This window comes from Canis lupus, chromosome 1 (genome assembly GCF_011100685.1).
Source record: "Canis lupus familiaris isolate Mischka breed German Shepherd chromosome 1, alternate assembly UU_Cfam_GSD_1.0, whole genome shotgun sequence".
NCBI classification, from domain to species: Eukaryota; Metazoa; Chordata; class Mammalia; order Carnivora; family Canidae; genus Canis; species Canis lupus.
Window position 1 is genome coordinate 91,400,975 of NC_049222.1, and position 23,537 is coordinate 91,424,511.

The following is a 23,537-nucleotide window of genomic DNA, read 5'->3' on the forward strand; positions in this document are numbered from 1 at the left end:
AACTTCACCGATTGGTCTGTCATCACAGCCAAACCCTGTCTGGCACAGTATCCCTCCCATTGCTTCCATCTTGGCTTCTAGGCCATTCTCTCTGCGTCCCTATGCACGGTGGCACTCCAGCCACAGTGGAAACCCTCCACCCTGGTGGATGGCCTTGCCCTGGGCTGGGATGAGAGATCAGAAGTTCCCGCTTACAGACGTGACTTTGGGCCAGCGGCATGGTCCCTTGCTGACTTCCCACCCTCATCTCTCGAAGGAGGATGTGACAAAATGTGTCCTCAACTCAGCGTTGTTCAGATTGCTGTGAAGGCCACGCGAGCGTGTTTAAATATTACCACGAGAGGGCCGGGTGGTCAGTATTCCAGCTGATTGCCGAGGGACAGCAAGGTGTATGTTTGGTCGCGGTTGTCATGGTTGGACTGGCGACCCTTAAAATTCCAGGAAGTTGAACTCCTATTAAATATGCTGATGGGTGTGCTGGGGCTCCGAGCTAAGGAGGGAGGGAAGGAGGTTTGGGCTGAGGGAAGGTGTCTGCGGTGGTTGCAGCTGTGGGAAGCTCCGCTCCGACTTTTATTTTTAAAAACACACACTCCCCGGTTGTAAAGGCAGGGTCAGGACACAGAGAAAGATAGGGTGTCCTGCTGAAAATGTCTTGGCCAAGAACACAGTGACCAGTCCTCGGGGAGCACATGAGCAGGAGGATGGGGACTCGCGGTGCCAGGGCATGGGGAGGCTGGGGTTGCCAGGCTTTACCGACCCCCCACCCTGGACACCTTTCCTTCATTATTTCAACCACTTAACTGTGGAACAGGCTGTGCTCTTCTACATTGTGACAATGTATAACTGTCCCCACCTTACCACCCAACATGAAAGAGAAGCAGATTTTGAGCAGATTTTGAGCGTGAGCTTGTGCACAGACACACGGCTCCTACCCTGTCCAGGTGGTCTGGGCCGTCCCTCCGCTGGCCGTCCCCGCTGTGCCCACTGCCTTCGCTGCCTGTCTGTGCCCGTCATCAGTGCATTGAAGGAGGAGGAAAAGGGTTCGATTCCTAGGGACGCCGGCGGCATGGTTGGTGAAGGAGCAGCCCAGTTGGCCAACACTGGACTTTAAACCATAACCCCAAGACCTTGGTCACAACCCGCGCCTCCCCCTGCCTGAGAGCTGTGGGAACGTCTAGCAGCCTGCAGAAATGAGGAGCGGGGAGAAGAGGCCAGGGCAATGACCTCCTCTTTGAGAGTCACTCCTCTTCAGGATACCGGGGTGCTAGTGCAAGGCAGGAATCCAGGGGCGGCCCAGGTCCTGCCATGGAGGTACCCCGACGTATGCCACCGCTCACCAGGTTGGAGCACGGGGGCAAGAGGCTCTGAGTCCCTAGTGGGCAGGTGCAGGAAGCGTGGAGATACCCTTCTCTGAAGCCCAGAAGGACCACAGAGACTGTCGAGGAAGAGCACTCTGCCCCAGGCCCCAGGGTCGGTGACAGCCCTGGGACACGAGAGGACCAAGTGGAACCCCGCGTCTCGGGACACCCAGTCAGGACAGCCAGAGTGTCCCATTCGAGGTGTACGATTGTCCCGGATTCCTGCCTCAGCTGTTAGCAGGGGGCAAGGCGCCTCAGCTGTTAAAACTTCACTGTTTCTCTGGGCTACTACTTTCTCTCTTTTGTTTTTTTGTCTTGTTTTGTTTTTGTTTTTGTTTTTGTTTTTGTTTTAATCTGTGCTGCTTCTCGGACACATGCAGGAGGCCCATGCATTGGGCCGTTCTCTGCTTATTAAGAAGTTTCTTCTACAACACGTTCCTGTGTTCACATTCCACTTAAGTGTCCAGTATTTTTCCACTCTTCTTCTCATCTGTTTTCCTCTTTTAGGAGTTTCCCTTAACAAAAAACGAGGAGCATTTAAAATTTTTTTTTTCTTTTTTTTTTTATGGGACCGTATACAAGGCATCACAGCACTCGGCCAGATTCCCCGCCGAAAGCGGTCGCAGAGGCACGAGGTAGTGCTGCGGGGTAACGTACACTAAAACATACATAAAATGTGGAAACCTGGGACTGCCAGGCGGTGTGTTTGTCTCTTCATTGTTCAAACTGGTGGTAGGTTACCGGAATAGCTATTGAAGCCCATTTCAAGGTAAACCATAACAGGAAGTAAGCAATTTCCTTTTATTCACTAAAAAATAAAGGGGTGTATTAGTTTGCTGATACACATGAAAGAACATTCTAACTCGTAGTACCTCTGGATTGATGTCAGCTTCCTAAATTTAAGATGCTGACTGAAGGAGCCTGTATGTGAGGGGGTGGCACGCCAAAAAAAAAAAAAAAGAAGTTACTTCCGCCTGCTTTGTTAATCATAAAGAATAAATAATAACATTTGGCTCTCTAGTGAATTCAAGGCTATAATTCACCCTTGAAGCTTCCCTGTTGTTTTAGAAACCACTTCAACTGGGTTCTCTGAGTCCCATCTTGTATCAGCAAAACACGGTGTCACAGTCGCTGCAACGCATAGCCTTTCATTGCTTCCTGTTTTTAGCCCAAATTCATTTATCAGAATGGCCCAAATTCTTGCCGACACTTCTTAGATTTCCTTACGCGAACATAGCTCGGGCACGGATTACTCTCTAATTTTTTATTTATAAGATAACTTGATTCTTAATAGTTTGCCCTTAGCATTCGCGGGCAGTTCATTGAGATCTTTTTCCGAGCACTTGCGACGTGCGGGTCGGAGGTGCGGGGGCCCCGGGGGAGTGAGGAAGAGCCTGCAACACCCTGTCCTCCTGCCGTCACCCGCGAGGGACTCCGCCGGGGGCACAGCAGCTTGCGGGGAATGGTGCTTCCCCTGGGACCTCATTTCACTGGAAAGGCCCGGCTGTGAGTGGCCGGGAACCCTGTGGTTCATTCCACTCCCGTCACTGGGCAGTGGCTGGGCGAGCAGATCACGGAGGGGGTCTCATCCTGCGTGTCCTGAGGTTGACAGCAGCGAAGTTTCTGTGCGTACAGGCATGTGGCCCCAGATAACAGAAGGTCCTGTGTGACACTTAACTCTCACTAGGGTCACTAGGGCTGTTCAGCGATCGTTGATGGGAATCTGAGAAATAGCTTATTTGTCATAGTTGGGCTCATATCCAAGATGCAGGTGTACCCGCACCCTGAGGTGTTCCCCCCAGGATGGTGGGCCGGGGGGTGGGGGGGGATGCCAAGAAGTCCTGGAGTGTGGATGATGGAATATGGCTTTCCCGAAATCGGGAACTGGGATTTTCTCACCTCGCCTGTGCGGCCCCATCTGGTAGTCGTGGGTGACTTCCCTTGGGAATCCTGGAGCCCGGAGCAGCCTCGGGTGATCCGGGGTCTCGGCTCTCCCACTGGTCTTCATTCAGTTCATCAGCCTGGCAGGAGGACCACGGGTGAAACCGTTTCTTCTGGTCGCTTGGGGTCCAGCGGAGATGGTGGGCGACGTGGCCCTGCGCGGGGGGCTGCTGGCTGTGCGGGGCCCAGAGCTCGGACCCGGCCGACACTGCCTTTCGGGCTTGGCCAGTGGCTGTTCTGCGTGGGTATTTGGACCCGTATTTTGTTTGACTCCCACAGTCCCTGCGTTTGTCACGATGGACAAATTCTCTTTAATCCTCAATTTCTGAAATTGTACTTCTTTCCCCTTTTAACCATCTAGAATTCTCTGTAAAGTTTCCAACGCTCATTTACTTATGAAAACGTGTCTTGGTTGGATATTCTTTCAGAGGTTTTATGGTTTAATGGCTTTGGGGGGTTAATGACTTGTAAGGTGCCCAAGCCAGTAAGTAATGGAGAGCATCTGTTGACTCCAGTAATAAATTTCAAACTTGTTTAGAATTCTGCTTATGTGTTAAATTTGAGTTTCTCTAGTGAGTCTTTTGTATCTTAGATGATTTATATCTTTCTGGGGAATCATTTAGAGTGTTTTTTTTTTTTTCTTTTAAACAAGTGGTCTTCATAAAGACTGGGGCAGATGGATATATATCACACTCACTCAAACATCTGGACAAGACAGGGCAGTTCTGTTTGATGTTTGTTACAGAAATGGCACCATGAAATACTAACAAGTTTCATTCTGATCTTAACATCATGTTTAAGACATTGCCTTTCTCTTTTCTTCTTTCCAACTCAGCATCACTCTACTGACTGGCAAAGACAGGAGAAGTAGATGTCCACACCCACAGACCCTGGCGCCATGCCCCATCCAGGGCCTTCACCGGGACCGGGACCCTCTCCTGGACCAATTCTTGGACCCAGTCCAGGACCTGGACCATCCCCAGGGTCTGTCCACAGTATGATGGGGCCAAGTCCTGGGCCTCCGAGTGTCTCGCACCCCATGCCAACGATGGGCTCTGCTGACTTCCCACAGGAAGGCATGCATCAAATGCATAAGGTAAGAGTTTCTTTTCTTTTAAAGATTTTATTTATTTATTCATGAGAGATACAGAGAGAGGGGCAGAGGGAGAAGCAGGCTCCCTGTGGGGAGCCCGATGCGGGACTTGATCCCAGGACCCCAGAATCATGTCCTGAGCCAAAGGCAGATGCTCAACCACTGAGCCACCCAGGCATCCCAAGAGTTTATTTTCTTGTTCACTCTTGTCTTCTGAGTCATGGATGGCTAATATCCCTAATAACTCCCCCCACTTCCCCCCCACCCGTCACACACATACTTTTTTTTTCTACTATTGTTAACAAGAGAATCAAGTGAGGTCTTTGTCTTATCTTGTCTGTTATTAAAAACATACGTTCCAAGGCTCTATTATTGTTACAGATGTTATACAGGAAGATCAGATCTTGGCTTTTTGAAAAATACTAGATAGAATTTGCAGCTCTGACGACAAGATTCTGTGATTTGTGGGCTGCGGGTTGTGGGCCTGGTGAATAAGTGTATTCACGAATAAGTCTTGATTTTTTTCCCCCGACTGTATATGTAAAATAACATATCATCCACGGATGGATTGTATTGAAATTTATTCTTATTCCCTAAGAATGTTGATATTTATTTATCAAAAAAACAGATCCCACAGAGAAAGAAAGAAAACGAGTCATTTTCTAAGGCATAGTTTTAAAAGGCTTTATTGTAATGAAATAGTTTTCCAGGGAATTCCTAAAATGCACTTTGCTATCTCCTCTGTCGAGTGGCTTTATTCTGATTTCGGAAGAGGGCTGGGACTCTGCAGAGCACAGGCCCATTTGTTTGTCTCTGGACTACGGTTATAATTTCTATTTATGAGGCTTGGATTGTGGCTGTAGGAATGATTTTATCAGTGCAACTTGGCGGTAGGCCTTTTGCAGGAGATGCAGAGAAGAGCATGTAGCCTCTTGAGAAAGCCAGCCAGGTCCGGCAACAGTTTGCTCTGAAAGTGAGTAAGTAGCCAGTGAAAATCAGTGAGGCCACACTGCACGGGACCTAAAGGTCATGCCTGACTTCTGGATGGTGGGGCTGCCTCCTGGGATTAAGTAGGCAAGCGGTGGAAGATGACGTCAAAAGAGCATGTCTTTCCTCTAATTGTGTAAGACTGTAGGTCAATTTTTCAGGTATAGCATCAGAGCCCAGAAGGGAAGACCCTTTTTCTTTCTTTCTTTCTTTCTTTTTTTTTTTCCTCAAATTTTGTTTGTTGATGATTTCCCAATCAGGAGAGCAATATATCCTTATTTTGAAGAGTAAAACCATACTGAGATAAAGAAATGGTTAATCCTGGCTTCACCCCAGGTAACAGCTTTGTGCTTGCTTTTTATAAGTTACCACCCATCTGCTTGTTCCGCGAAAGTACTGTGGAAAACCCAGGTACATACATCAAAGAGGTCTGATTTTTTTTTTTTTATTGTTGTTTTGCTTTGACCTTAACAGAATCCTATCATCACTGTTTAATGACTCTGAAACTTTCTCTTTTTCTTTGATAACATATCCTGGCCAACCCTCTCCTATCCCCAGGTTCACTCTTCGCTTTTTAAGGCTTTTTTTTTCCCCAACACATTTTTTAGCTTGTCAGGTATCTAAAGAAATAAAGCCACTTATTTTCCATATCATATTCTTTAAGAGATGTATTGAACATATAGCCATACTGAAATCATTACACTGTCTTGTGTTCATATTAAATTAATTTGGGAGCTATTATAAGGTCTGATCTGTCACTTGTGGGCCTTCGTCCAAGTGGGTTGAGGAACTTCAGGATGGTTGGAGGCTGTCTCACCTCCTGAAGGAGAGATTGAGCTGACCTTTAGTATTATTCAGGCCTTGGGAAGGTAAAGGTGTGACATGGTATAGGGTCACCCGGAGGATTTTGCACTGGGTCGTTTCTCTGGGTGATTATCTCTGCCGATCCCTTCCGTTTTGTGGCCTAGCGTCTTTGTCACATTTTCTCATATTCTCTCCCCACACCACCCCATTTCTCTTTTTTGTTTCAGTTTCTTTTGTTTTGCCAAGAGTTTGCTTTTTTTTTTTTTTTTTTCCCATCCTGCTTTTCCTTAATCCCAGCCACTCAGATAATTCCCTGCGAGGGGACACGGTTAAGTGCCTGGAGTTCACACCTGCTGACCAGATGCCTTTTCCTAGAGTCTTTACAGGCAGCTCTATGCCTTGTCTTTTTCCTCCTTCTCCCTCTGAGAGTCAGCTTTTTGCTTTTCAACATCACTGGAAATAAATAAACAAGTGGCCTAAATACATCTGCTTGTGTTGCTTTGATTCCCTCCCCATTATTACTATTTAACAGACTCAGAGACACTCTTTATACCAAATTCTTCCCATTTTTCTTCTGAACATCCTCTTTATGGTAAATTTTTCCTCTTTTCAAGTGCATGCTTTTGACTCTGCAGAAATTAACTTTCCTTTCTGTAAAACTGCAAACACTCATACTTTCTTGCTTGAAGTCATTTGGTTTCTATAAACTCCTGGAAATATTTCTTTCAGGCGGTTCTGAAAATTGCTCTTCCAGTTTGGGGAGGAATAGACTTTTTTCTTTCTTTTTTTTTTTTTTTCAAACACATGGTCCACTGCCCAATTCTGGATTGGATTAATGTCAACTCGATGGCTCTTTATCGTGTGCCTGTTATGTACGAGGCCTCATGTCCTGTTTCCAGTCTCTGTGTTTTTAACTCCCCCCCCCCCAATTCTGCCTTTAAAACATTTTCAAGTCTTCCTCTCCCTGTGGTACAGATTCATCCATCGTACCTTCTTTCTCCTCTGGCAGTACTCTGCTCCTCCCTGGCTGTTCCTCTTTTCCCAACTGCATGGAAGTTTCTGGTTTCGACTTTTAAACTTTCCATAGAGTTCTTTCCTCTCCAATGGGGGGAAAAAATTACCAAAAACATGGATCATCACCTACATTTCAAAAAGTCTCCCTTTGGTCTTTGAACTAAACTTCAACCTACAACAGGTCTCAGGACTTAATTAAAAGGGTAGTGAAGAATAGCTTACACCTGTCTACCTTGTGAGCCGACTTCATTTTTAGTTGTAAGCTTTTGACATTGTTAAAGAAAAAAATCCAATTGTTTAAAGCCTTAACTTTTGACTAATGGATGGTTTTGCTAATCCTGTTGGTGTCATCTTATTTTTTTTGCACTCACCTATAAAACATGTGCAATATATGATGATGCAGGTAGGATAGTTGTGGAAATATATAACTGTCGTATGAGCAACAGATGATTATGCCACTGTTTTGAAGACTTTAAAGGTGAGCGATCTCAATGGTCCAGAGGGAAGTTTTGTACCTTAAAGAGGCATCTAACTGATGTTCTTTAACTATTTCAGCCCATCGATGGTATGCATGACAAGGGGATTGTAGAAGATATTCATTGCGGATCCATGAAAGGCACCGGTATGCGGCCACCTCACCCAGGGATGGGTCCTCCCCAGAGTCCAATGGATCAACACAGCCAAGGTTTGTGTCCACCATACACCTGATACCTGGCTCCGTACCAGAGTCTTTCATCTTCCTTATTGGTTGTTTTACTTGTGACTTCCAAAGAACGTGTCTAAGAAAGATTGAATCCCACAGTCTTCTTTTCCCCTTACCCGGACCAATGCAGCTATGATTTGTGTGGGCAGTTTAATTTTCAAAATACTAGTAAATTCTACATAAGCCACCCTGGGTCCAAGAAATTTGCAAAGGGGCTTTGTGTACTTTGTGCAGATTCTTTATTATGATCTTCTAAGATAAATTAGGTCCCCTCCATTTTGTAGTTGGGGAAGGCAAAGCTTGGAGAATTTACTGTGTTTTTCCTAAGTTAAGGGCCAGAAGAATCCAGGTCTGTCTCCAAATGACAGCATAGATATGAAAGTAAGATGAGCCACCTGTGTCCCTTGAAATGCATGCTCATACACTGTAAGGTGGCTTTTTCTGGCAGTGGAATTAGCTGTCATTGCTGGTGGGTGGTTGTATTAGTCTCTTTGGGCCGCTGTAACAAATTCCTACAACCCAGAGAGCATAAAACAACAGAAATTCATTTTCTCCCAGTTCTGGAGGTTGGAAGCCTGAAATCAAGGTATCAGTAGGGCTGTGCTCTCTCTGAAGGCTTTCGGGAAGAATCTTTTGTTTCCTCTTCCTGGCTTCTGGTGGTTGAGAGCAATCCTTGACATTCCTTGGCTTGTAGACCTCTCATTCCAATCTGTCTTGGTCTCCATGTGATGTTTTCCTGAGTGTCTGTGGCCGTGTCCACATATCCCTCTTCTCATAGAGGCACCAGTCATTGGGTTAGGGTCTCCCCTAATCCAGTATGGTTTCATCTTAACTTGATGACATCTGCAAAGCTCCTATTTCCAAATAAGGCCCCATGCCCAGGTACTGGGGTTTAGAGCTTTGGCATATCTCTGTAGAGGACATAACTCACCCTGCAGTAATGGCCAATCAGTATATGGTATATTTCTCTTCTCCTTGGTGCTTTCTTCCCTCACTGTTGAAGTATCATAGCAAAGATACCTTAGTCTTTGAGTACAGTGTAACCTGTTTTCAGGATCATGAAACGGTGGTTTCAGCATTCAGGGGCATGCATTAATCGGGGACCAGTTAACACTAACATGTTGATCTTCTTATTCAAAGTTTGTGGTTTATGTGTTATTGTATATACTCCCTTGTAGTTTAATATATGCAAGGGTTTTTTTTCCCCCTTTATTCATGATCAGCCATCCATCCATCTGAGGAGAGATTTTTGACCTAGGATTTAGAGAAATGTATTCATAATTTAAATATATATATATTTATATATAACTTAATTTATAGGAAAAATTAATACTTTATATATTTCTGTATATGTATTTGTGTGTGTGTGTGTATATATATATATATATATATATATGCAAATCATGGAGGCATAGTAATGTATCTTCACTAATAGTCAAGCAGGTTTTGAATATGCCAGCCTCTGATCTGATTTTTTTTTTTTTTGATCTGATTTTCGATGTCAGACAGATGTAAGGGTTGCAGATGACTCCTCAAACATTGACCACATTGGCAGAGCAGCCTGATTCGTGGGGACCCTTTGCAATATTGGAAGAAATTATTTGACCCATTCAGTGTTAAGAATGGATTTAAGCAACACTCCCAGGTTTCACAATTAAATTCTAAGGAGCCAGGTGTGTTCACAGAACTAATGTAAATTTCATTTTTACTACCTGGGAGGTGTAGATGAGTGACATTCAGTGATTCTCAAAGCCAGGTGCCTGTTCTCACTGCTCCTGGCTCTACAGTACCTCTAGTTGTAGGGCTTGAGGAGAAAAGTTCGACTCAAACACTTTAAATGCATGAGTGTTAGCTGAGTGTTTTTACTTTTATGTATCTTAAAATTTCTCTCATTGCTTGTTCCCTTTTATTCTTCTTGGAGTCCCCAACACTTGGTACAATATCTAGCACATAAGTGGATAGATACCTAGTTAATTGTGTTCAGTTAGGTAGAGAAGTGAACCGATGCATTCACAAGTCAACAATTTTAAATAGATACTAACTTTTATAAAATTTCAGCACATTATAATTACTTAGGGATGTAGGGGGTCCGCATTAAATGGGATCAGTATTAGCATATAATATTTTTCTCCAAACTAGCAAACTGCATTGTAGGCTGGGCAATGAGTTATTTAAAAGCATATTTTGAATAAAGTAGCATTGATATAATACAGTCTTATTCTTTATAATGATCTAAAAAGAAATTTAGACTCTGTAATAGCATGTATCTTTAAAAACCCCATTGTAAAAAACCATTTATAAACACACAGGTATAGAGAGGTGTGGTATTGATTGGAGAGCTGCCAGCTTTAACTACCTAGCAACGTATTAGGTTATTTTGAGGTATTGGTTGAGAAGCAAAACCATTTCCTTCAATAAATACTGAATTGTGTACCTTATGGTCCCAATGATAACACTGTTTATTTTTAGTCTATTGGATAGGAAAAGCCTTGAAAGGCAAGTATATAATATTTAATGTATATGTGTGTGTGTGTGTGTGTGAAAATTCATATAAAATTGGCACTTATAAGTTCAAGATTATTAAAAGGAGAGACATGACTGCTTCTCTTGAGGCAAGGTGAAACCAGGGAGATAATGGCCCTCGAAGACTAGGCAAGGAAAACTGCCACTTTTGGACTACTTTTGAATGAGTAAGTCAAGCCAGAGTTCAAAAAGACCAGATTCTATATCGACACTGGCATCCTGTAGACAAATGTATATTCGCTCTCAGGCAATTTCTTCACCTTGTTTTCCTAACTAAAGATAATTACTAAAATATGTTATGTTGTTTCATCATTTAGATTCATGTTTTTTCCTGAAGTTTTATGGAATGCTAGTCATGTGGGAGAAAAAAACAAAAGGAACCTCTCTCTTTATCTGAAACACTGTTGCATATTTAATGTCATACTGTGATAGAATGATTCTATTAACATCCCCTAGATTTTCTAGGGAAAAAAGAATTTTCCATCCCTAATTTCTTCTCGTCACGTTGGAGGTAAAATTTTGTTGCATGGATTAATTCCAGAAAATGATTTCTATTCCACTCTCAGCTTCTTCCTTAGCGAATTTGAGGATAAACGTAATCATTGTGGCTGATAAAACTGTCTCACCTTCCAAGCTTCATTTGCCCATACTTCATAGTTTAAAAGAGCCACTTAGTAAACAGTTGAGTTTAGACTGGATTGTCTGATGCTTGGGGCCATTGTATTAACCATCCAACAATTTATCTTGGGTAAGCTATAACTGATAACCTTGGAAATAGGAGAGACCAGAAGGCAGGAGACGCGTGACCCATTTCAACACCTTCTACTATGAAAATGCCAGTAGGAGATTTTTGGCAGGAGGTGGGAATGTAAGCCTCATTAAGAAGGAAGAGCGTTAATGACAAAGTTATATGCATGTTGTGGATCCTTTCTAAATATTTTCTGTTACAGGTAACAACATACTGGACTTTAAATTTCTGCTGGTCTTGCAGGCTGCTTTCGGGGTCATTTTCTTGGCCAACATCTATGACTGACTAGAACCCTGATGGCTGAGTGGTTTGCCCCCTGTTACGAAGTAGGGATTTGGGAAATGATTGTTAGTAGATCTTCCAGTTCTGTTCGGGGCAGGTTTCTTCTGAATGGAGCTCTGCTTCTCACCAGCTGATAGCACAGAACCGACCCTTGTCTTAGAGCATCTGAATAAATTTGTTTCCCTTTCCAAATGGCAATTTGAGATCAAAGTAATTATAGCCTTTCTTTTTAAAAAGATTTTATTATTTATTTGAGAGAGAGAGAGAGAGAGCAAGGGAGACCGAGCAGAGGGATGAGCCAGATGAGCGGCAGAGGGAGAAGCAGGCTCCCTGCTGAGTGGGGAGGACTCTGGTATGGTGACGAGAACCGAAGGTAGACACCCATCTGACCGAGCCACCCAGGCACCCCCATTACAGCCTCTTTTCTCTAGTCTTTTGAATGCTGGTGGTGAGTCCCCAGTCAGTGTCGGTCTGATATTCTTGGACCTTCATCCCACAGAGATGCACAGAGCTCTTTCAGCTCAGACCCAACATGGGTTCAAACACACAGCAGATGTCTAATAAACACCTGTGTGATGACCTTTACAATAATTGTGACTCATGTATGTTTGTTAAAGGGCAAAGACCTTGAATCTGATATTTTCTATTGTGTCTTAGGACACCTGTGACTTGATTAATTAGTACTTGGTTTGAACTCAGGGCAACTTTTAGGATTGCAGGAGGCCACTTTGTTCCCTCCTGCACCTTGGCTCTCCCTGAAACAATGCTCAGTCATATATTTTTCTAGGAATTTTTTGGCCAGGATATATAGTTCATCTCCTGAAATGAATTCCTTGAAATACTCCATGTATTTTTCTTTTTTTTTACTATTCTTTCCCAAGGAATGGATTCTTAAATTCCCCACATAGGTCTCTTAAAACCCAAAGATTATTCTTATGTTTTTGTTATATTGTAAATGGTTCTAGAAGATTATTGAGACTTTCAAGTCTCTAGCTTATTTTTATAAAACCAAGCAAATATTAGATCTCAGAAAGAACATAGACACATCGGAGTCAGACGGACTTGGGTTTGAACCTTAAAGCTGCCAAGACCCAATTGTGTGACAATTTTAAAACAATGAGTGACAACACTTAACTTCTGGTGCTGTTGCAAGGATTGAGGAAGTAAGGTGTGCTCTGCTCACATCCCTTTAATGGTCTTCACCGTGTCTGTGCTCCCAACAGCCTGATGTCCACTTGGCCAGACCTCCGTCTTTCTCCAGTGGATGTCAGCCCCTCTTACCTGCACCTGGAAGAGTCCCTGGGGACTGATGATGCCCAGAGTCATAACCAGAGACCTAAGTAGTGACTGGTGATCCTAACAGTGTTAATACCCCAGCTCCCCCCTCCCCTTTCCCACCTCCTGGACCTTCCTACCTTGTTCCCTGGATAATTTGGAGGCAAGTTACTGACCTCATACCCCAGGGGTTCTGCATAGCATTAGTTGGCAGGCACCCACTGGGGCACCTGCTGTCTTTTTCTTGTATCACCTTACTAGACCCCTGCCATCGGGCCCCCACCTTCCAGATAAATCCCCTGCACTCAATCCTTCAATCAGGCTCTGTTTCGAGGGAGAACTCAACTATGCACCTTGGGTAGTGCCTATTACAGTGGAGGCCCTCCATAATTGTTCAAAATAATAAACCAAATAATAATTTGCTGTCCCCATGAGAGACTGCTCATTCCCCCTTGCGATATAGCACACACCTCCAGGTTTCGTTCTGGAGCTCGGAGCTACTTGTAACATATAATCCTGTCACCTGGTGCCTTTGCTCTAGGTGTTCAACAGCCACTAACAGTTTACCTTCTAGGACACATGTGGCCATTGATCATATCGCTTGAAATGTGGCCTGACCTATTTGAGATGTGCTGTAACTGAGTATGAAAGAAAAAAAAAGAAGGTAAAATTGCTCTTTAATAATTTTCATTTTTTGAAATGATAATATTTGGGGTATGTTGATTTCAGTGAAACACACTATTAAAATTGGCTTCGTTTCTTTCACTTCTTAATGTGACTACTAGAAAATTTTCATTATGTGTATTTGGCACGTAGGAACTCGATAATTACACCTAGTTATATAATTATTAAATGATGATATATACTTTACATTTCTAGCAGGCAGCGCCGTCGTAGAAAATCATCAAAATAGCCTGGAGTGCCGGGCTTTCAGGGTCACTGGGGGCAGCGGTGTGATCTCCTTTCCTGTTTTATTCTAGGTTACATGTCGCCACACCCGTCTCCGCTGGGAGCCCCAGAGCACGTCTCCAGCCCTATGTCGGGAGGCGGCCCGACCCCACCCCAGATGCCGCCGAGCCAGCCGGGGCCCCTCATCTCGGGCGATCCGCAGGCGATGAGCCAGCCCAACAGAGGTCCCTCGCCTTTCAGCCCTGTCCAGCTGCATCAGCTGCGAGCGCAGATTCTCGCTTACAAAATGCTGGCCCGGGGCCAGCCCCTCCCCGAAACACTGCAGCTCGCAGTCCAGGGGAAGAGGACGTTGCCCGGCATGCAGCAGCAACAGCCACAGCATCAGCAGCCCCCGCAGCCCCAGCCACAGGCCCAGCAGCCCCAGCAGCAGGCCCTTGTTAACTACAACAGACCATCTGGTAGGTTCATGTGCAACCAAATGAATAATGCGATGGTCCAACTCGGCTAAGAAGGACTGCTAAGGGCGCAGAAGCGCTGGGTTGCTCTACGCCCAGGGCTGACTTAGCCTTTGTTGTACCTCGTTGGCTTCCCTTGTCTTGCTCTGCTTAGTTGGCCGGCATCCCTGGGCTCCTGGGCCGGGGGGGCCTTCCTAGGAAGCAGCTTCCCCCTGCCCCCCTGCCCCACGATTCTGCATTCTCTTTCAAGAGGCTCAGGGTTTGTTGGGGGCCCATCCATGCGCCCCAGGTGGAGAACCCCGCCGCCAGCGCCTTCCACTCGCCCACATGCGCCCCTAGAATCAGCTGTCCCCGAGCCACCTTAGGATTGTTGATTTATTTATTTCCACCCGTTTGTGTGGTGGAAAGCGTTTAGAGGGAGAGTTCCAAGAAGCATTCCTGCAGTAAAATAATTATCAAGTAGGGAATCAGGAACAAAGGGAAATAGAAATCGAGGTCAGAGAGGTCATGAGTGAGGAGGCCCCCCCCCCCCCAAGAGCTCATGCTGCCTCTGAGCTTCTGCGGCGACTCCACCTTCCTGGCAGCCGGGAAAGGAGACGGGGTCTGGTACGGCATCCTCGCCATGCAGATGCAAGGGGCTCACTGGTTTCTCCTGAGGAACGCAGCGCCTTTTCTAGCATGAGACTAGAAAGCAGATTTTCCAGGGGGGATTGTTTTTGTTTTTAAATTATCAGTATTATTATCATTGTAAGAGATGCTGCATGATAGAGGCATCAATATTTGTAATCGAGTAACAGAATCCACACAGCCCATTTCTCATGTGCACCCTGGCATCAGATCTGAAGCTTATGATATTACGTAACAGGTGGAGATGAGCTGGTCCTTTGTCTGGCCTTCTGGTGGTCTGGCTTGATCCCACCCCTGGAATTCCCAGGTGCCAGGGGGCTCTGTGATGATCTTCCATGAAGGTTGTTTTCTCTGGCAGGGTTTTTGTTAACCACTAGAGAAGCAAAGAGGTGATGGTTCTGTTGTAACAAGAGCACTGAATCCCAGGGAGTTTTGAATTCCGGGGTCTTCCTCGACATTGACAACACTCTCAGCACATACCCCCGCTCCTTGGGGCAGGCCACGACATGCCAATTATGGCCACCAATTAGTTTGGGAAATTGGTACTTTTTTTCGGTTTCGGGACTTTGGCAGTAGGGAGGAGTTCAGGTTATTATTATTATTTTTATTAGAACCTGCCTTCTGAGTTTGTAAATGTTTCTCCACTGGTCAGAGAGGCTCCAAGGGTCAGTCGCCCTACCTGCAAGATTAATGCACCTTGTTAATTCCAGATGTAGCCTTAGGAATGGGTTTTTAAAGAGCAAGAAGGGATCGTGTCAGCCCCAGGTCTTTGTGTAGTGACCATGGCGCTTTGGTAGGTGGAGGGTCGTATGGGACTGGGCATCAGGAACCAAAACAGTTATAGAGAAAAACCATGCAGAAGATGGTAGTTTGAACAGTTGATGTGCTGAGAGGGTTTTTATTTTTAAGGTTTTATTTATTTTTTCATGAGAGACACAGAGAGAGAGCAGACACAGAGGCAGAGGGAGAAAACAGGCTCTCTGCGGGAACCCGATGCAGGACTCAATCTCAGGATCCGGGGATCACGCCCTAAGCCAAAGGCAGACACTCAACCAATGAGCCACCCAGGTGCCCCTGCTTAGAGGTATTAAAACAGCGTAACTCCAGCTCTTGGGAAGGCAGCCAGATGAAAGAAAAAAAATACATGCTTGTCTCTGGTTGTATAACCTACACTTATTGAGCACCTCCTGGTGGGCATGCCTCAGTGCGTCATGCTCAGCAATGAGTACATTGCATGTGGGACACATCCTAGAATATGGAGAGTCAGGACCCACATGCTAGCAGTCTGACCCCAGAGCCCATGTCCTTACCGAGAACCTTTTTATATGTTCTTGAGGCACAGTGTCAATGAAATTCGTAATCTTGATACCCTACATCATGTAGTTTCCAGTAGAGGCCGAATGGCAACAACCAGCTAGTTGGTAGTTTGAGAAAGAGAAAGCAAAACCTGTACCTCCCAAGAGCTAGTGGTGTGGGAACCTGCCACATAGGTGTACTTCACTGTATATCAAAGTATGTCCCGGGGTGTCAGCACAGACCTTTGTGAGCATTGATAGTTCCTTTTTAAAAATTTTTTATTTATTTGTTTGAGAGAGAGAGAGCAAGAGAGAGCAAGGCAGGCAGAGGCAGAGGGAGAAGCAGGCTCCCTGCTGAGCAGAGCATGATGCAGGACTTGATCCCTGGACCCTGGGATCCTGACCAGAGCTAAAGGCAGATGCTTGACTAACTGAGCCACTCAGGCGCCCCAAACATTGGTGCTTTTCAAAGTAACCTACGCTCTGTAGGAAAAGATCCCAAAGCATCCTTTAAGAAGGCAGGAAGCCGAATGATTCATTTCAGAAACTTTTCACCCAAATTCAATAAGGAGACCGAATGAACTCGTGAAAACCCAGGGGACGAGGTTTCGGTTGTCTGCACGCTTGTACATAACAGCCACTTCACGTCCCACTAAACACAATCCCCAGTGCGTTTTCTGGACCACTTCCAGAAGACAGGGCTCCATGACGTTGCCCATCTCTGAGGCTCCCCCTTCCCTCACCAGGCCCCTGTCATCAGGAGGAAACCGTTTTGTTCCTCACCACCCATGTCTTCTGTATTTCCAGCAGTCACACTTCCTTAGAAATGAAAATATTTGGGCAGATCGTGTTTTATTCCAGAGTGGAGGCCGTGGATACAGTTGGGAGGAGCTACCTCCTGCCAACAGAGCAACCCATTCCTGCTGCTGGGAAGGAGGTTACACCTTAGAGTGTCACATCATTTGTCCCCAAACCTCAGCCTTCAGAGGGAGATGACAAACTTCACTTAATAAAGACGTTTTTTTGGGGGGCGGGGCGGGGTTAGTGTTTAGGGCAAGTCAAAATAAGGCAAAGAATATTTTATATATTTAGAGTTAATTTTTTAAAAATTATTATTACGTATCTCCATCTCTCCTTAATAAGAAAAAAAAAGTATTATGTATAAATACCTCTACTAAAATTTCAGCAAAAAGTAAGTCTAAGTATGTCCACTTATCTGCAGGTAGCTCCAATTCCATTTTTCTTTTGGTCCCGCTTTGTAGTGTTTATTCATGTGTGAAGAGAATCTCTTTGGCTGGGGTGGTCTGCCTCCAACCTACCCCAGACTTGTAACTCACTCTAAGTGACACCCCGAGAGCATGGTAGGTTACCTGCAGGAGTTGCACACTGAACAAGTCATTCTTCAATCCTTGCCTCCAATGGCTCCATGCAAATCTAACCCATCCTCTTCCTTTTCATTTTGATTCATATTTTTTTCTTTTATAGAGACTAGAGCAAAATGAAAAATAGGAAGTGTAAAAGTTTGGGGTTTTTGGTTTGTGTGTGTGTGTGTGTGTGTGTGTGTGTATGTGGTAGGGAAGGAGGGAAGGACCTTATGGTAGAAAGTAAAAGTTTTGTTGCTGCCCCTTTTTTTTTTTTTTTTTTTTTTTTTTTAGTGCTTGTCTCTCTCCTGCTCTGCCCCCCTCCCACTCTTTTCAGGTATCTAAAATATCTAGGTATGTTCAGTTTAAATACACTTCATTGCATTTGGTTTTTTTTCAAACCCGTGGAAACCACTGAAATCCTCATGTAAGGCACAGACTATTGAATAAGTATCCTAGTATGCTGTGCTGGGAAGCCAGTGTGAGCTCTGAATGCGCAGAAATGCTGTACACACGAGACTCAGATATTTTAATAAGTTCGTTTCCCTGTTTCTTAAAATCAGGCCTTAGGGATGCATCTGAGAAAGACCCCCTCCCCACCTTAGCTGCACTGGGACGCTCTCAGGGCTGTCAGGGCATACATCTGGCCTGATTTCCAAGGTGAGGACTGAGGGAAAAACAGACATATTTGGAACCTCTGACAATTAAGCCTAAATTGTTTATGCTGGCGGGTGGTGGGGGGCGGTTGGGAGATAAGCTAAGGAATGTAATTTGTCTTGCGTTTGAAGATATCAAGGAGCAATCTTATCATTCAGCAGACCACGAGTGTCTGTAGCAGAGATGACTTCTGTCGATAGAGAGCCAGTCCAGCCAGGCACCTTAAGTCCGTAAGCCACCTGAGGGACAAGCAAAAAACCTGATGAACAGGTAGTTACATTCTGGGCATGTCCGATTGCGGCAAGCTGCACTCGCTTCCCGGCCTCTGTAAATAGAAGTTTTTATGTAATCGGTTGGAAGGAGGAAAAAAATAGACCCAGGCAGTAAATGAACTTGCGGTGTTTAGTTAGGAAAGGAATGTGCTTGGAAGTGGCTCTGATAGCAGATTAGCAGGAAGCACATGGCAAGCTGACTTATCTGAGTATTTGTGCTGAGTTGTCGTGAACTGTAGATGCATTTTGAAGTTTGCTGCAGAAGGGCGTGCTCCCAAAGTTGCCAGCTAATACACTACCAAACTTCCTATAAAAAGCCTTTCTTTTGCCATGGGGTTTTTCTATAAAGCTGTCATTCAACTAGACTTCTCACGTTTGTGGCCTTGCTAGTAGCAAAAATGACAAGAGCGGAGGAGGGAGCGTGTGGTGACATGGTCTCATTGATTCCTCACTCCCACCCTATGAGGTTATGTCATTATCCCCATTCTACAGATGGGGAAACAGAGCCACCTGGGGTTCAGGGACTTGCTCAGGCTCACACAACCAGCAAGTGGTAGAGCCGAGGCGGCACCTTGTCCAGTTCTGGAAAGATACAGGATGCTTTACGTGTGCCTGTTTCGTTTACAACCAGTTGCAATACTTTTTAAATTGGCGATTTGAATATGTAAGTTTGTGTCTGGGTCTCTCTCTCTGTCTCTGCTTCTCAATTTTAAGGGTCAATCAACCGGATAAGAATGTTTTTGTATTTAATGGATTAAAGAAGTCTAGCCATGTGTATGGGTATTAGATCTAGTTTTGAGTCATAGGCTAAAAATGACGAGAAGTGGAACCAGGGGTATCAGACATGCTCTGGATACCTTCCTTTGATGAAATGTGGCTTTAAAAATAGTGACTTGAATATACCTCAAGGAATCATCAGAGGCTTCTGCATAGGTATTTACAGGCCAGAAGGCTAAAGAAGAAAGCTGCTGGAACAGGAGGAATGTGTAACACCAGTGCCCTGTTCTGGCTTTTGTTGATGAATTATTTAAAGTTTGGAAGGAGAAAAACATTTGCAGAACTGAATATAGAGTAATTATTATGATATTCCCGTATCAGTAAGACCTGAATTTTCTTTTTGTTAAAGATGGTGCTGTTTTTAGATTAGAGGGCTTCGGTGTGTTAGGTTTATCATTTAGTATGCTTATACCAAGTCTTTAAATATATTTAATTCTACGAGTTTCTCAAGCTTATTAAGATTAATAGAATCGCAGAGAATCAACCTGTCAGAAATCCCTGTTTCTTCTCTTTTGGCTGGATCACTCCCAAAACAACCCAAATGAAAAATCTACCCTGTTCTAAAGACCTCTGGGGAGAAAATATTCTAAAATATCCCTCGGTAACTCATCCCGACGCTGAGATTTTAATGGTCAGGAATTGGTTTCTTATATACAGATGAAAGAAACTCTAAATATAAGATATTATGAAACGCAATGCATTATGTAAAAGGCTTCTCATTCAGAAAAAAAATCAGCAAGTACTTAGCTGAGAAGAATCTCTTTATTACAATAGTGTATCTACAATGCCTAAAATAGAAAATTTTTAAAAATGAGTTTTTCCCTCAAGAGTTTTCCATCCCCTGATGGACCCAGGGCTACAGATCACCTCAGGATTATGTAGTGGCATGTGTTTTGGAAAGTTTACAGAATTTCACAAGGAAGGTGAAAAAAAAGCACAGCACTAATACCATGCACGCACACACACACACACACACACTCGTGTACAGTTCCCTCAGCAGTTTGTCCTAATTCTTCACGTTCCTCCTGTCAAAATGTTTTCTTATACTCTCCTTGCATTGTCATTTAAGCCCATTTCTAAACGGTGTTTGCTGGAAATTGAATAAATGTGTCTAATTTTTCATAATGTATGTCTTTGTATGGTTAATTATTAAGGCGCTCAGAAGTATATAGACTATTGTTTTATTACCGTTTAATAGTTTTACCTTTTCTTAGAAAAGATAGAGAAAATGCTCGGGAGAATGCCTATCAGAGGTTTTAACAGCTTATGGAGATTTTTTTTTTTTTCCATTTACTAATTCATCTGGTAGCATCACTAATCTTTTTTTTTTTTTTTTGCATCACTAATCTTATTTATAATTTTGAAGTAAGTAAAAATGTAACTCTGAGGAGAGACAGAACACTTTTTATTTTAGGTCCATACCTAGCAATCAATTTAAACTCCTGAAGTTTAATGTGGAAAATTGCATTAAATTAACTTATTAAGTGCATTTTGATAAGCTCGACGATTGCATACCCCTTTATTCTGTTAGCATGAGAAAAACCACTCTCTTGAATCTTCATATTTGCTAGTTTTTATTAGGCGGAATGAGCGGATTCCCCCTACCCCACCCCAGCCCTTACACTGAATGTTTTTAGAAACATTTTCGAATATGTAGTAAAAAAAAGAACTTCGGTTCCTGAGATACACTGATTAAGCCCTGAATGTGCCTTCTAGGTCATTAAGGGAAAATACGTGCCCCCTTTCAGTTCACGTGGGAGGACTGGCCATGCTGCTGGCTGTATTTGGAAAGCCCGGGCTAGGACAGGCCCAGGGTCTCCTAAAGCCCTGCTCGGTGCAGTTTGCAAAAATGTGATTTTTTAGGACCAACCAAATTGCATCTGACTGTTCTGAACTCGTGAATGCACCTGCAGTTCTTTAAACAACCAACCAACCAACAACCAACCAAACACCCCCCCCCCCCCCCCCCCGGAGCTACATTAAATGCTAGCCATCCATTCCTTTAATCGAGATACTACTACTTGGGTCTCTTTTGGACGATCTCACCGGTGTTGATCAGTGAGTGCCGATGCCCTGTGGGGATGGATGCCAGGTTCTGCTTTACTCTCCTCCTCCTCCCGGCGCCCCAGGCCTTCCGCCTGCCTCCCCTCTGCCCTCCCCTCCTCCTCCCTTCTCGGGAGGGGTTTCGTTGTCCCGTGGCGGGGCCGGGTGGCCGCAGGGCAGCGGGGCACCGGCCCGCGCAGCTGCCCATGTCGCTCTTGTCCCGCAGGCCCGGGGCCGGAGCTGAGCGGCCCGAGCACCCCGCAGAAGCTGCCGGTGCCCGCGCCCAGCGGCCGGCCCTCGCCCGCGCCCCCTGCTGCCGCGCAGCCGCCCGCGGCCGCCGTGCCCGGGCCGTCCGTGCCGCAGCCGGCCCCGGGGCAGCCCTCGCCCATCCTGCAGCTGCAGCAGAAGCAGAGCCGCATCAGCCCCATCCAGAAGCCGCAAGGCCTGGACCCGGTGGAGATCCTGCAGGAGCGTGAGTACAGGTAACGCACCTCGGGCCCCGGGGGGTGGGAGCGGCCGCCGAGCCCAGGGGAGGGGGCCAGGGGTCCCCAGTGGGGTGGTCACCCATTCCCTGCAGGACAGGGCACAGGCCCAAACTCCTGCTTCATGCTACCAGACGGATGGACCCTAGCCCCTGAGCTTGTTTGCCCTTGGGGTGGCGGGAGGGGGGCTCTGATGGCCCTGCGTTGGCAGGACCGTGATCCTCATTCACTGAGTCAGGGAACTGTCATCACCCGCTGTGACATGCCAGGCAGTGTGCTAGGCTCCAGGGAGACCACGGTCAGAGGCCAAGCCCACAGGCTTGTGGTTTCAAAAAATTGGCCCTCTCACACTTAGCCTCCACAGTGTGTTGTTGTGGTTTGTCGTTTTATCCTCCAACGATGACTGTGAGCTGGCCAGATGTTGCGGCCACACCTTCAGGTTAATGGCACATCTCCTGATACTAAAGCAGCCTTAGTGGCTCAGGATAATATATTTTTTGTTTTTAATTCATGAATTTGTGAGTCAACCGCTTGGTCCAACCTGAGGGTTAAGCATGATGTGTCTTCTTACAGGGTCCGTGTTTAAACTCTTACTCCGGAAACTTAATTTTCACCTGATTTGGCACATTCATCTACTCCGGTGGTTGGCAAACCTTTTTCTGTAAAAGGCCAGGTGGTAAACATTTTACCCTTTGCGGGACTATCGCAAAGGTCCCTCAGCTCTGCCCTTATAATGTCAAGAGCATCCACAGACAACAGTGGACCGGCCGTGTCCCAATAAAACTTTATTTACAAAAACAGGCTGCAGACTGGCGAGAGTTAGCAGACCCTTCATGTAAATGATTAATGTTTACCAAAAATAGACTATAAGTATGGACTAAGGTCGTGGTTTCTGGAGCTGGCCACTAATGCATTCTCTGTCACCTGGGTCAAGTTACATCTCCCTCGTTTTTTTGTTTGCTTGTTTTGTTTTTTAAGATTTTACTTATTTATTTACTTTAGAGTGAGCGTGTGTTTGTGGGGAGGGGCAGAGGGAGAGAGAATCCCCAGCAGACTGAGTGTGGAGCCTGATGCAGGGCTCTCACCACCCTGAGATCATGAGCTGAGCTGAAATCAAGAGTTGGACCCTTGACCAACTGAGCCACCCAGGTGCCCCCAAGATACATTTCTTTTCTGTGATTCAGTCTCCTCATATGGTAAAAGAGAGGGTGTGATAGTACCTCTTGCAGGAGGAAGATAAAATAATACGAAGACTTTCAGTACATATCAGCTATTATTATTTCCCAATTATTATTTTATTCAAAAGAATATTAAAGCTTAGAAATTATAGGGAATGTTAGTCAATAACATCTAGGCTCCCTTTATTTGTTTCTTTTTTTAAGATTTTATATATCCATTCATGAGAGACATGGAGAGAGAGGCAGAGGAATAGGTGGAGGGAGAAGCAGGTTCCCTGCAGGGAGCCCAATGCGGGACTCGATCCCAGGACCCTGGGATCATGACCTGAGCCGAAGCCAGACGCTCAACCACTGAGCCACTCGGCCATGCGTAGGCTCGCTTTAAAGATGTTACCTTAGTCTTTAATGGAAAATCACATGACTTATTTGTTATTAGCTTAAAGTACTAAGCTGCCGGCTTTGAGAGTGACTCTACAAGAAATCACAGCAACCTGCCACTAAAGGTGTGTAGCTTTTTGGATGAAGAGTAGAGCTTTACTCTCATTACTATTACTGATCCTCAATGAAGAGCTTTTATATATCAGCTTCCTGAATTTTATGTACCCCTAGAGAGCTAGATAACGCATCAGTCAGTTGGTATTGCAGCGTTGATAGGCAGATCACTGTGTGATACGAAGTCACGTATTCCTACTACTTTCTCATTTGGGGCAGAAGAACTTTATTTATACCAAGTACTTTCTTTATGTTGCTACT

At 45.0% G+C, this 23,537-nt stretch overlaps 1 protein-coding gene across 6 annotated transcripts in view; it reads left to right on the forward strand.

The window, feature by feature from the left end:
• The window catches only part of SMARCA2 (SWI/SNF related, matrix associated, actin dependent regulator of chromatin, subfamily a, member 2), a 174,898-nt gene that overhangs the window by 10,498 nt on the left and 140,863 nt on the right, over positions 1-23,537 (forward strand). For 5 of the 6 annotated variants that reach the window (XM_038527171.1, XM_038527166.1, XM_038527167.1 and 2 more), the window contains exons 2-5: positions 4,135-4,395; positions 7,753-7,882; positions 13,709-14,095; positions 21,351-21,606. In XM_038527171.1, coding sequence (XP_038383099.1) covers positions 4,171-4,395; positions 7,753-7,882; positions 13,709-14,095; positions 21,351-21,606 — 998 coding nt within the window. In that variant the 5' untranslated portion in view covers positions 4,135-4,170. Of the gene's footprint in view, positions 1-4,134; positions 4,396-7,752; positions 7,883-13,708; positions 14,096-21,350; positions 21,607-23,537 lie in introns of those variants that run through there. The other variant, XM_038527170.1, reaches the window with a different exon arrangement.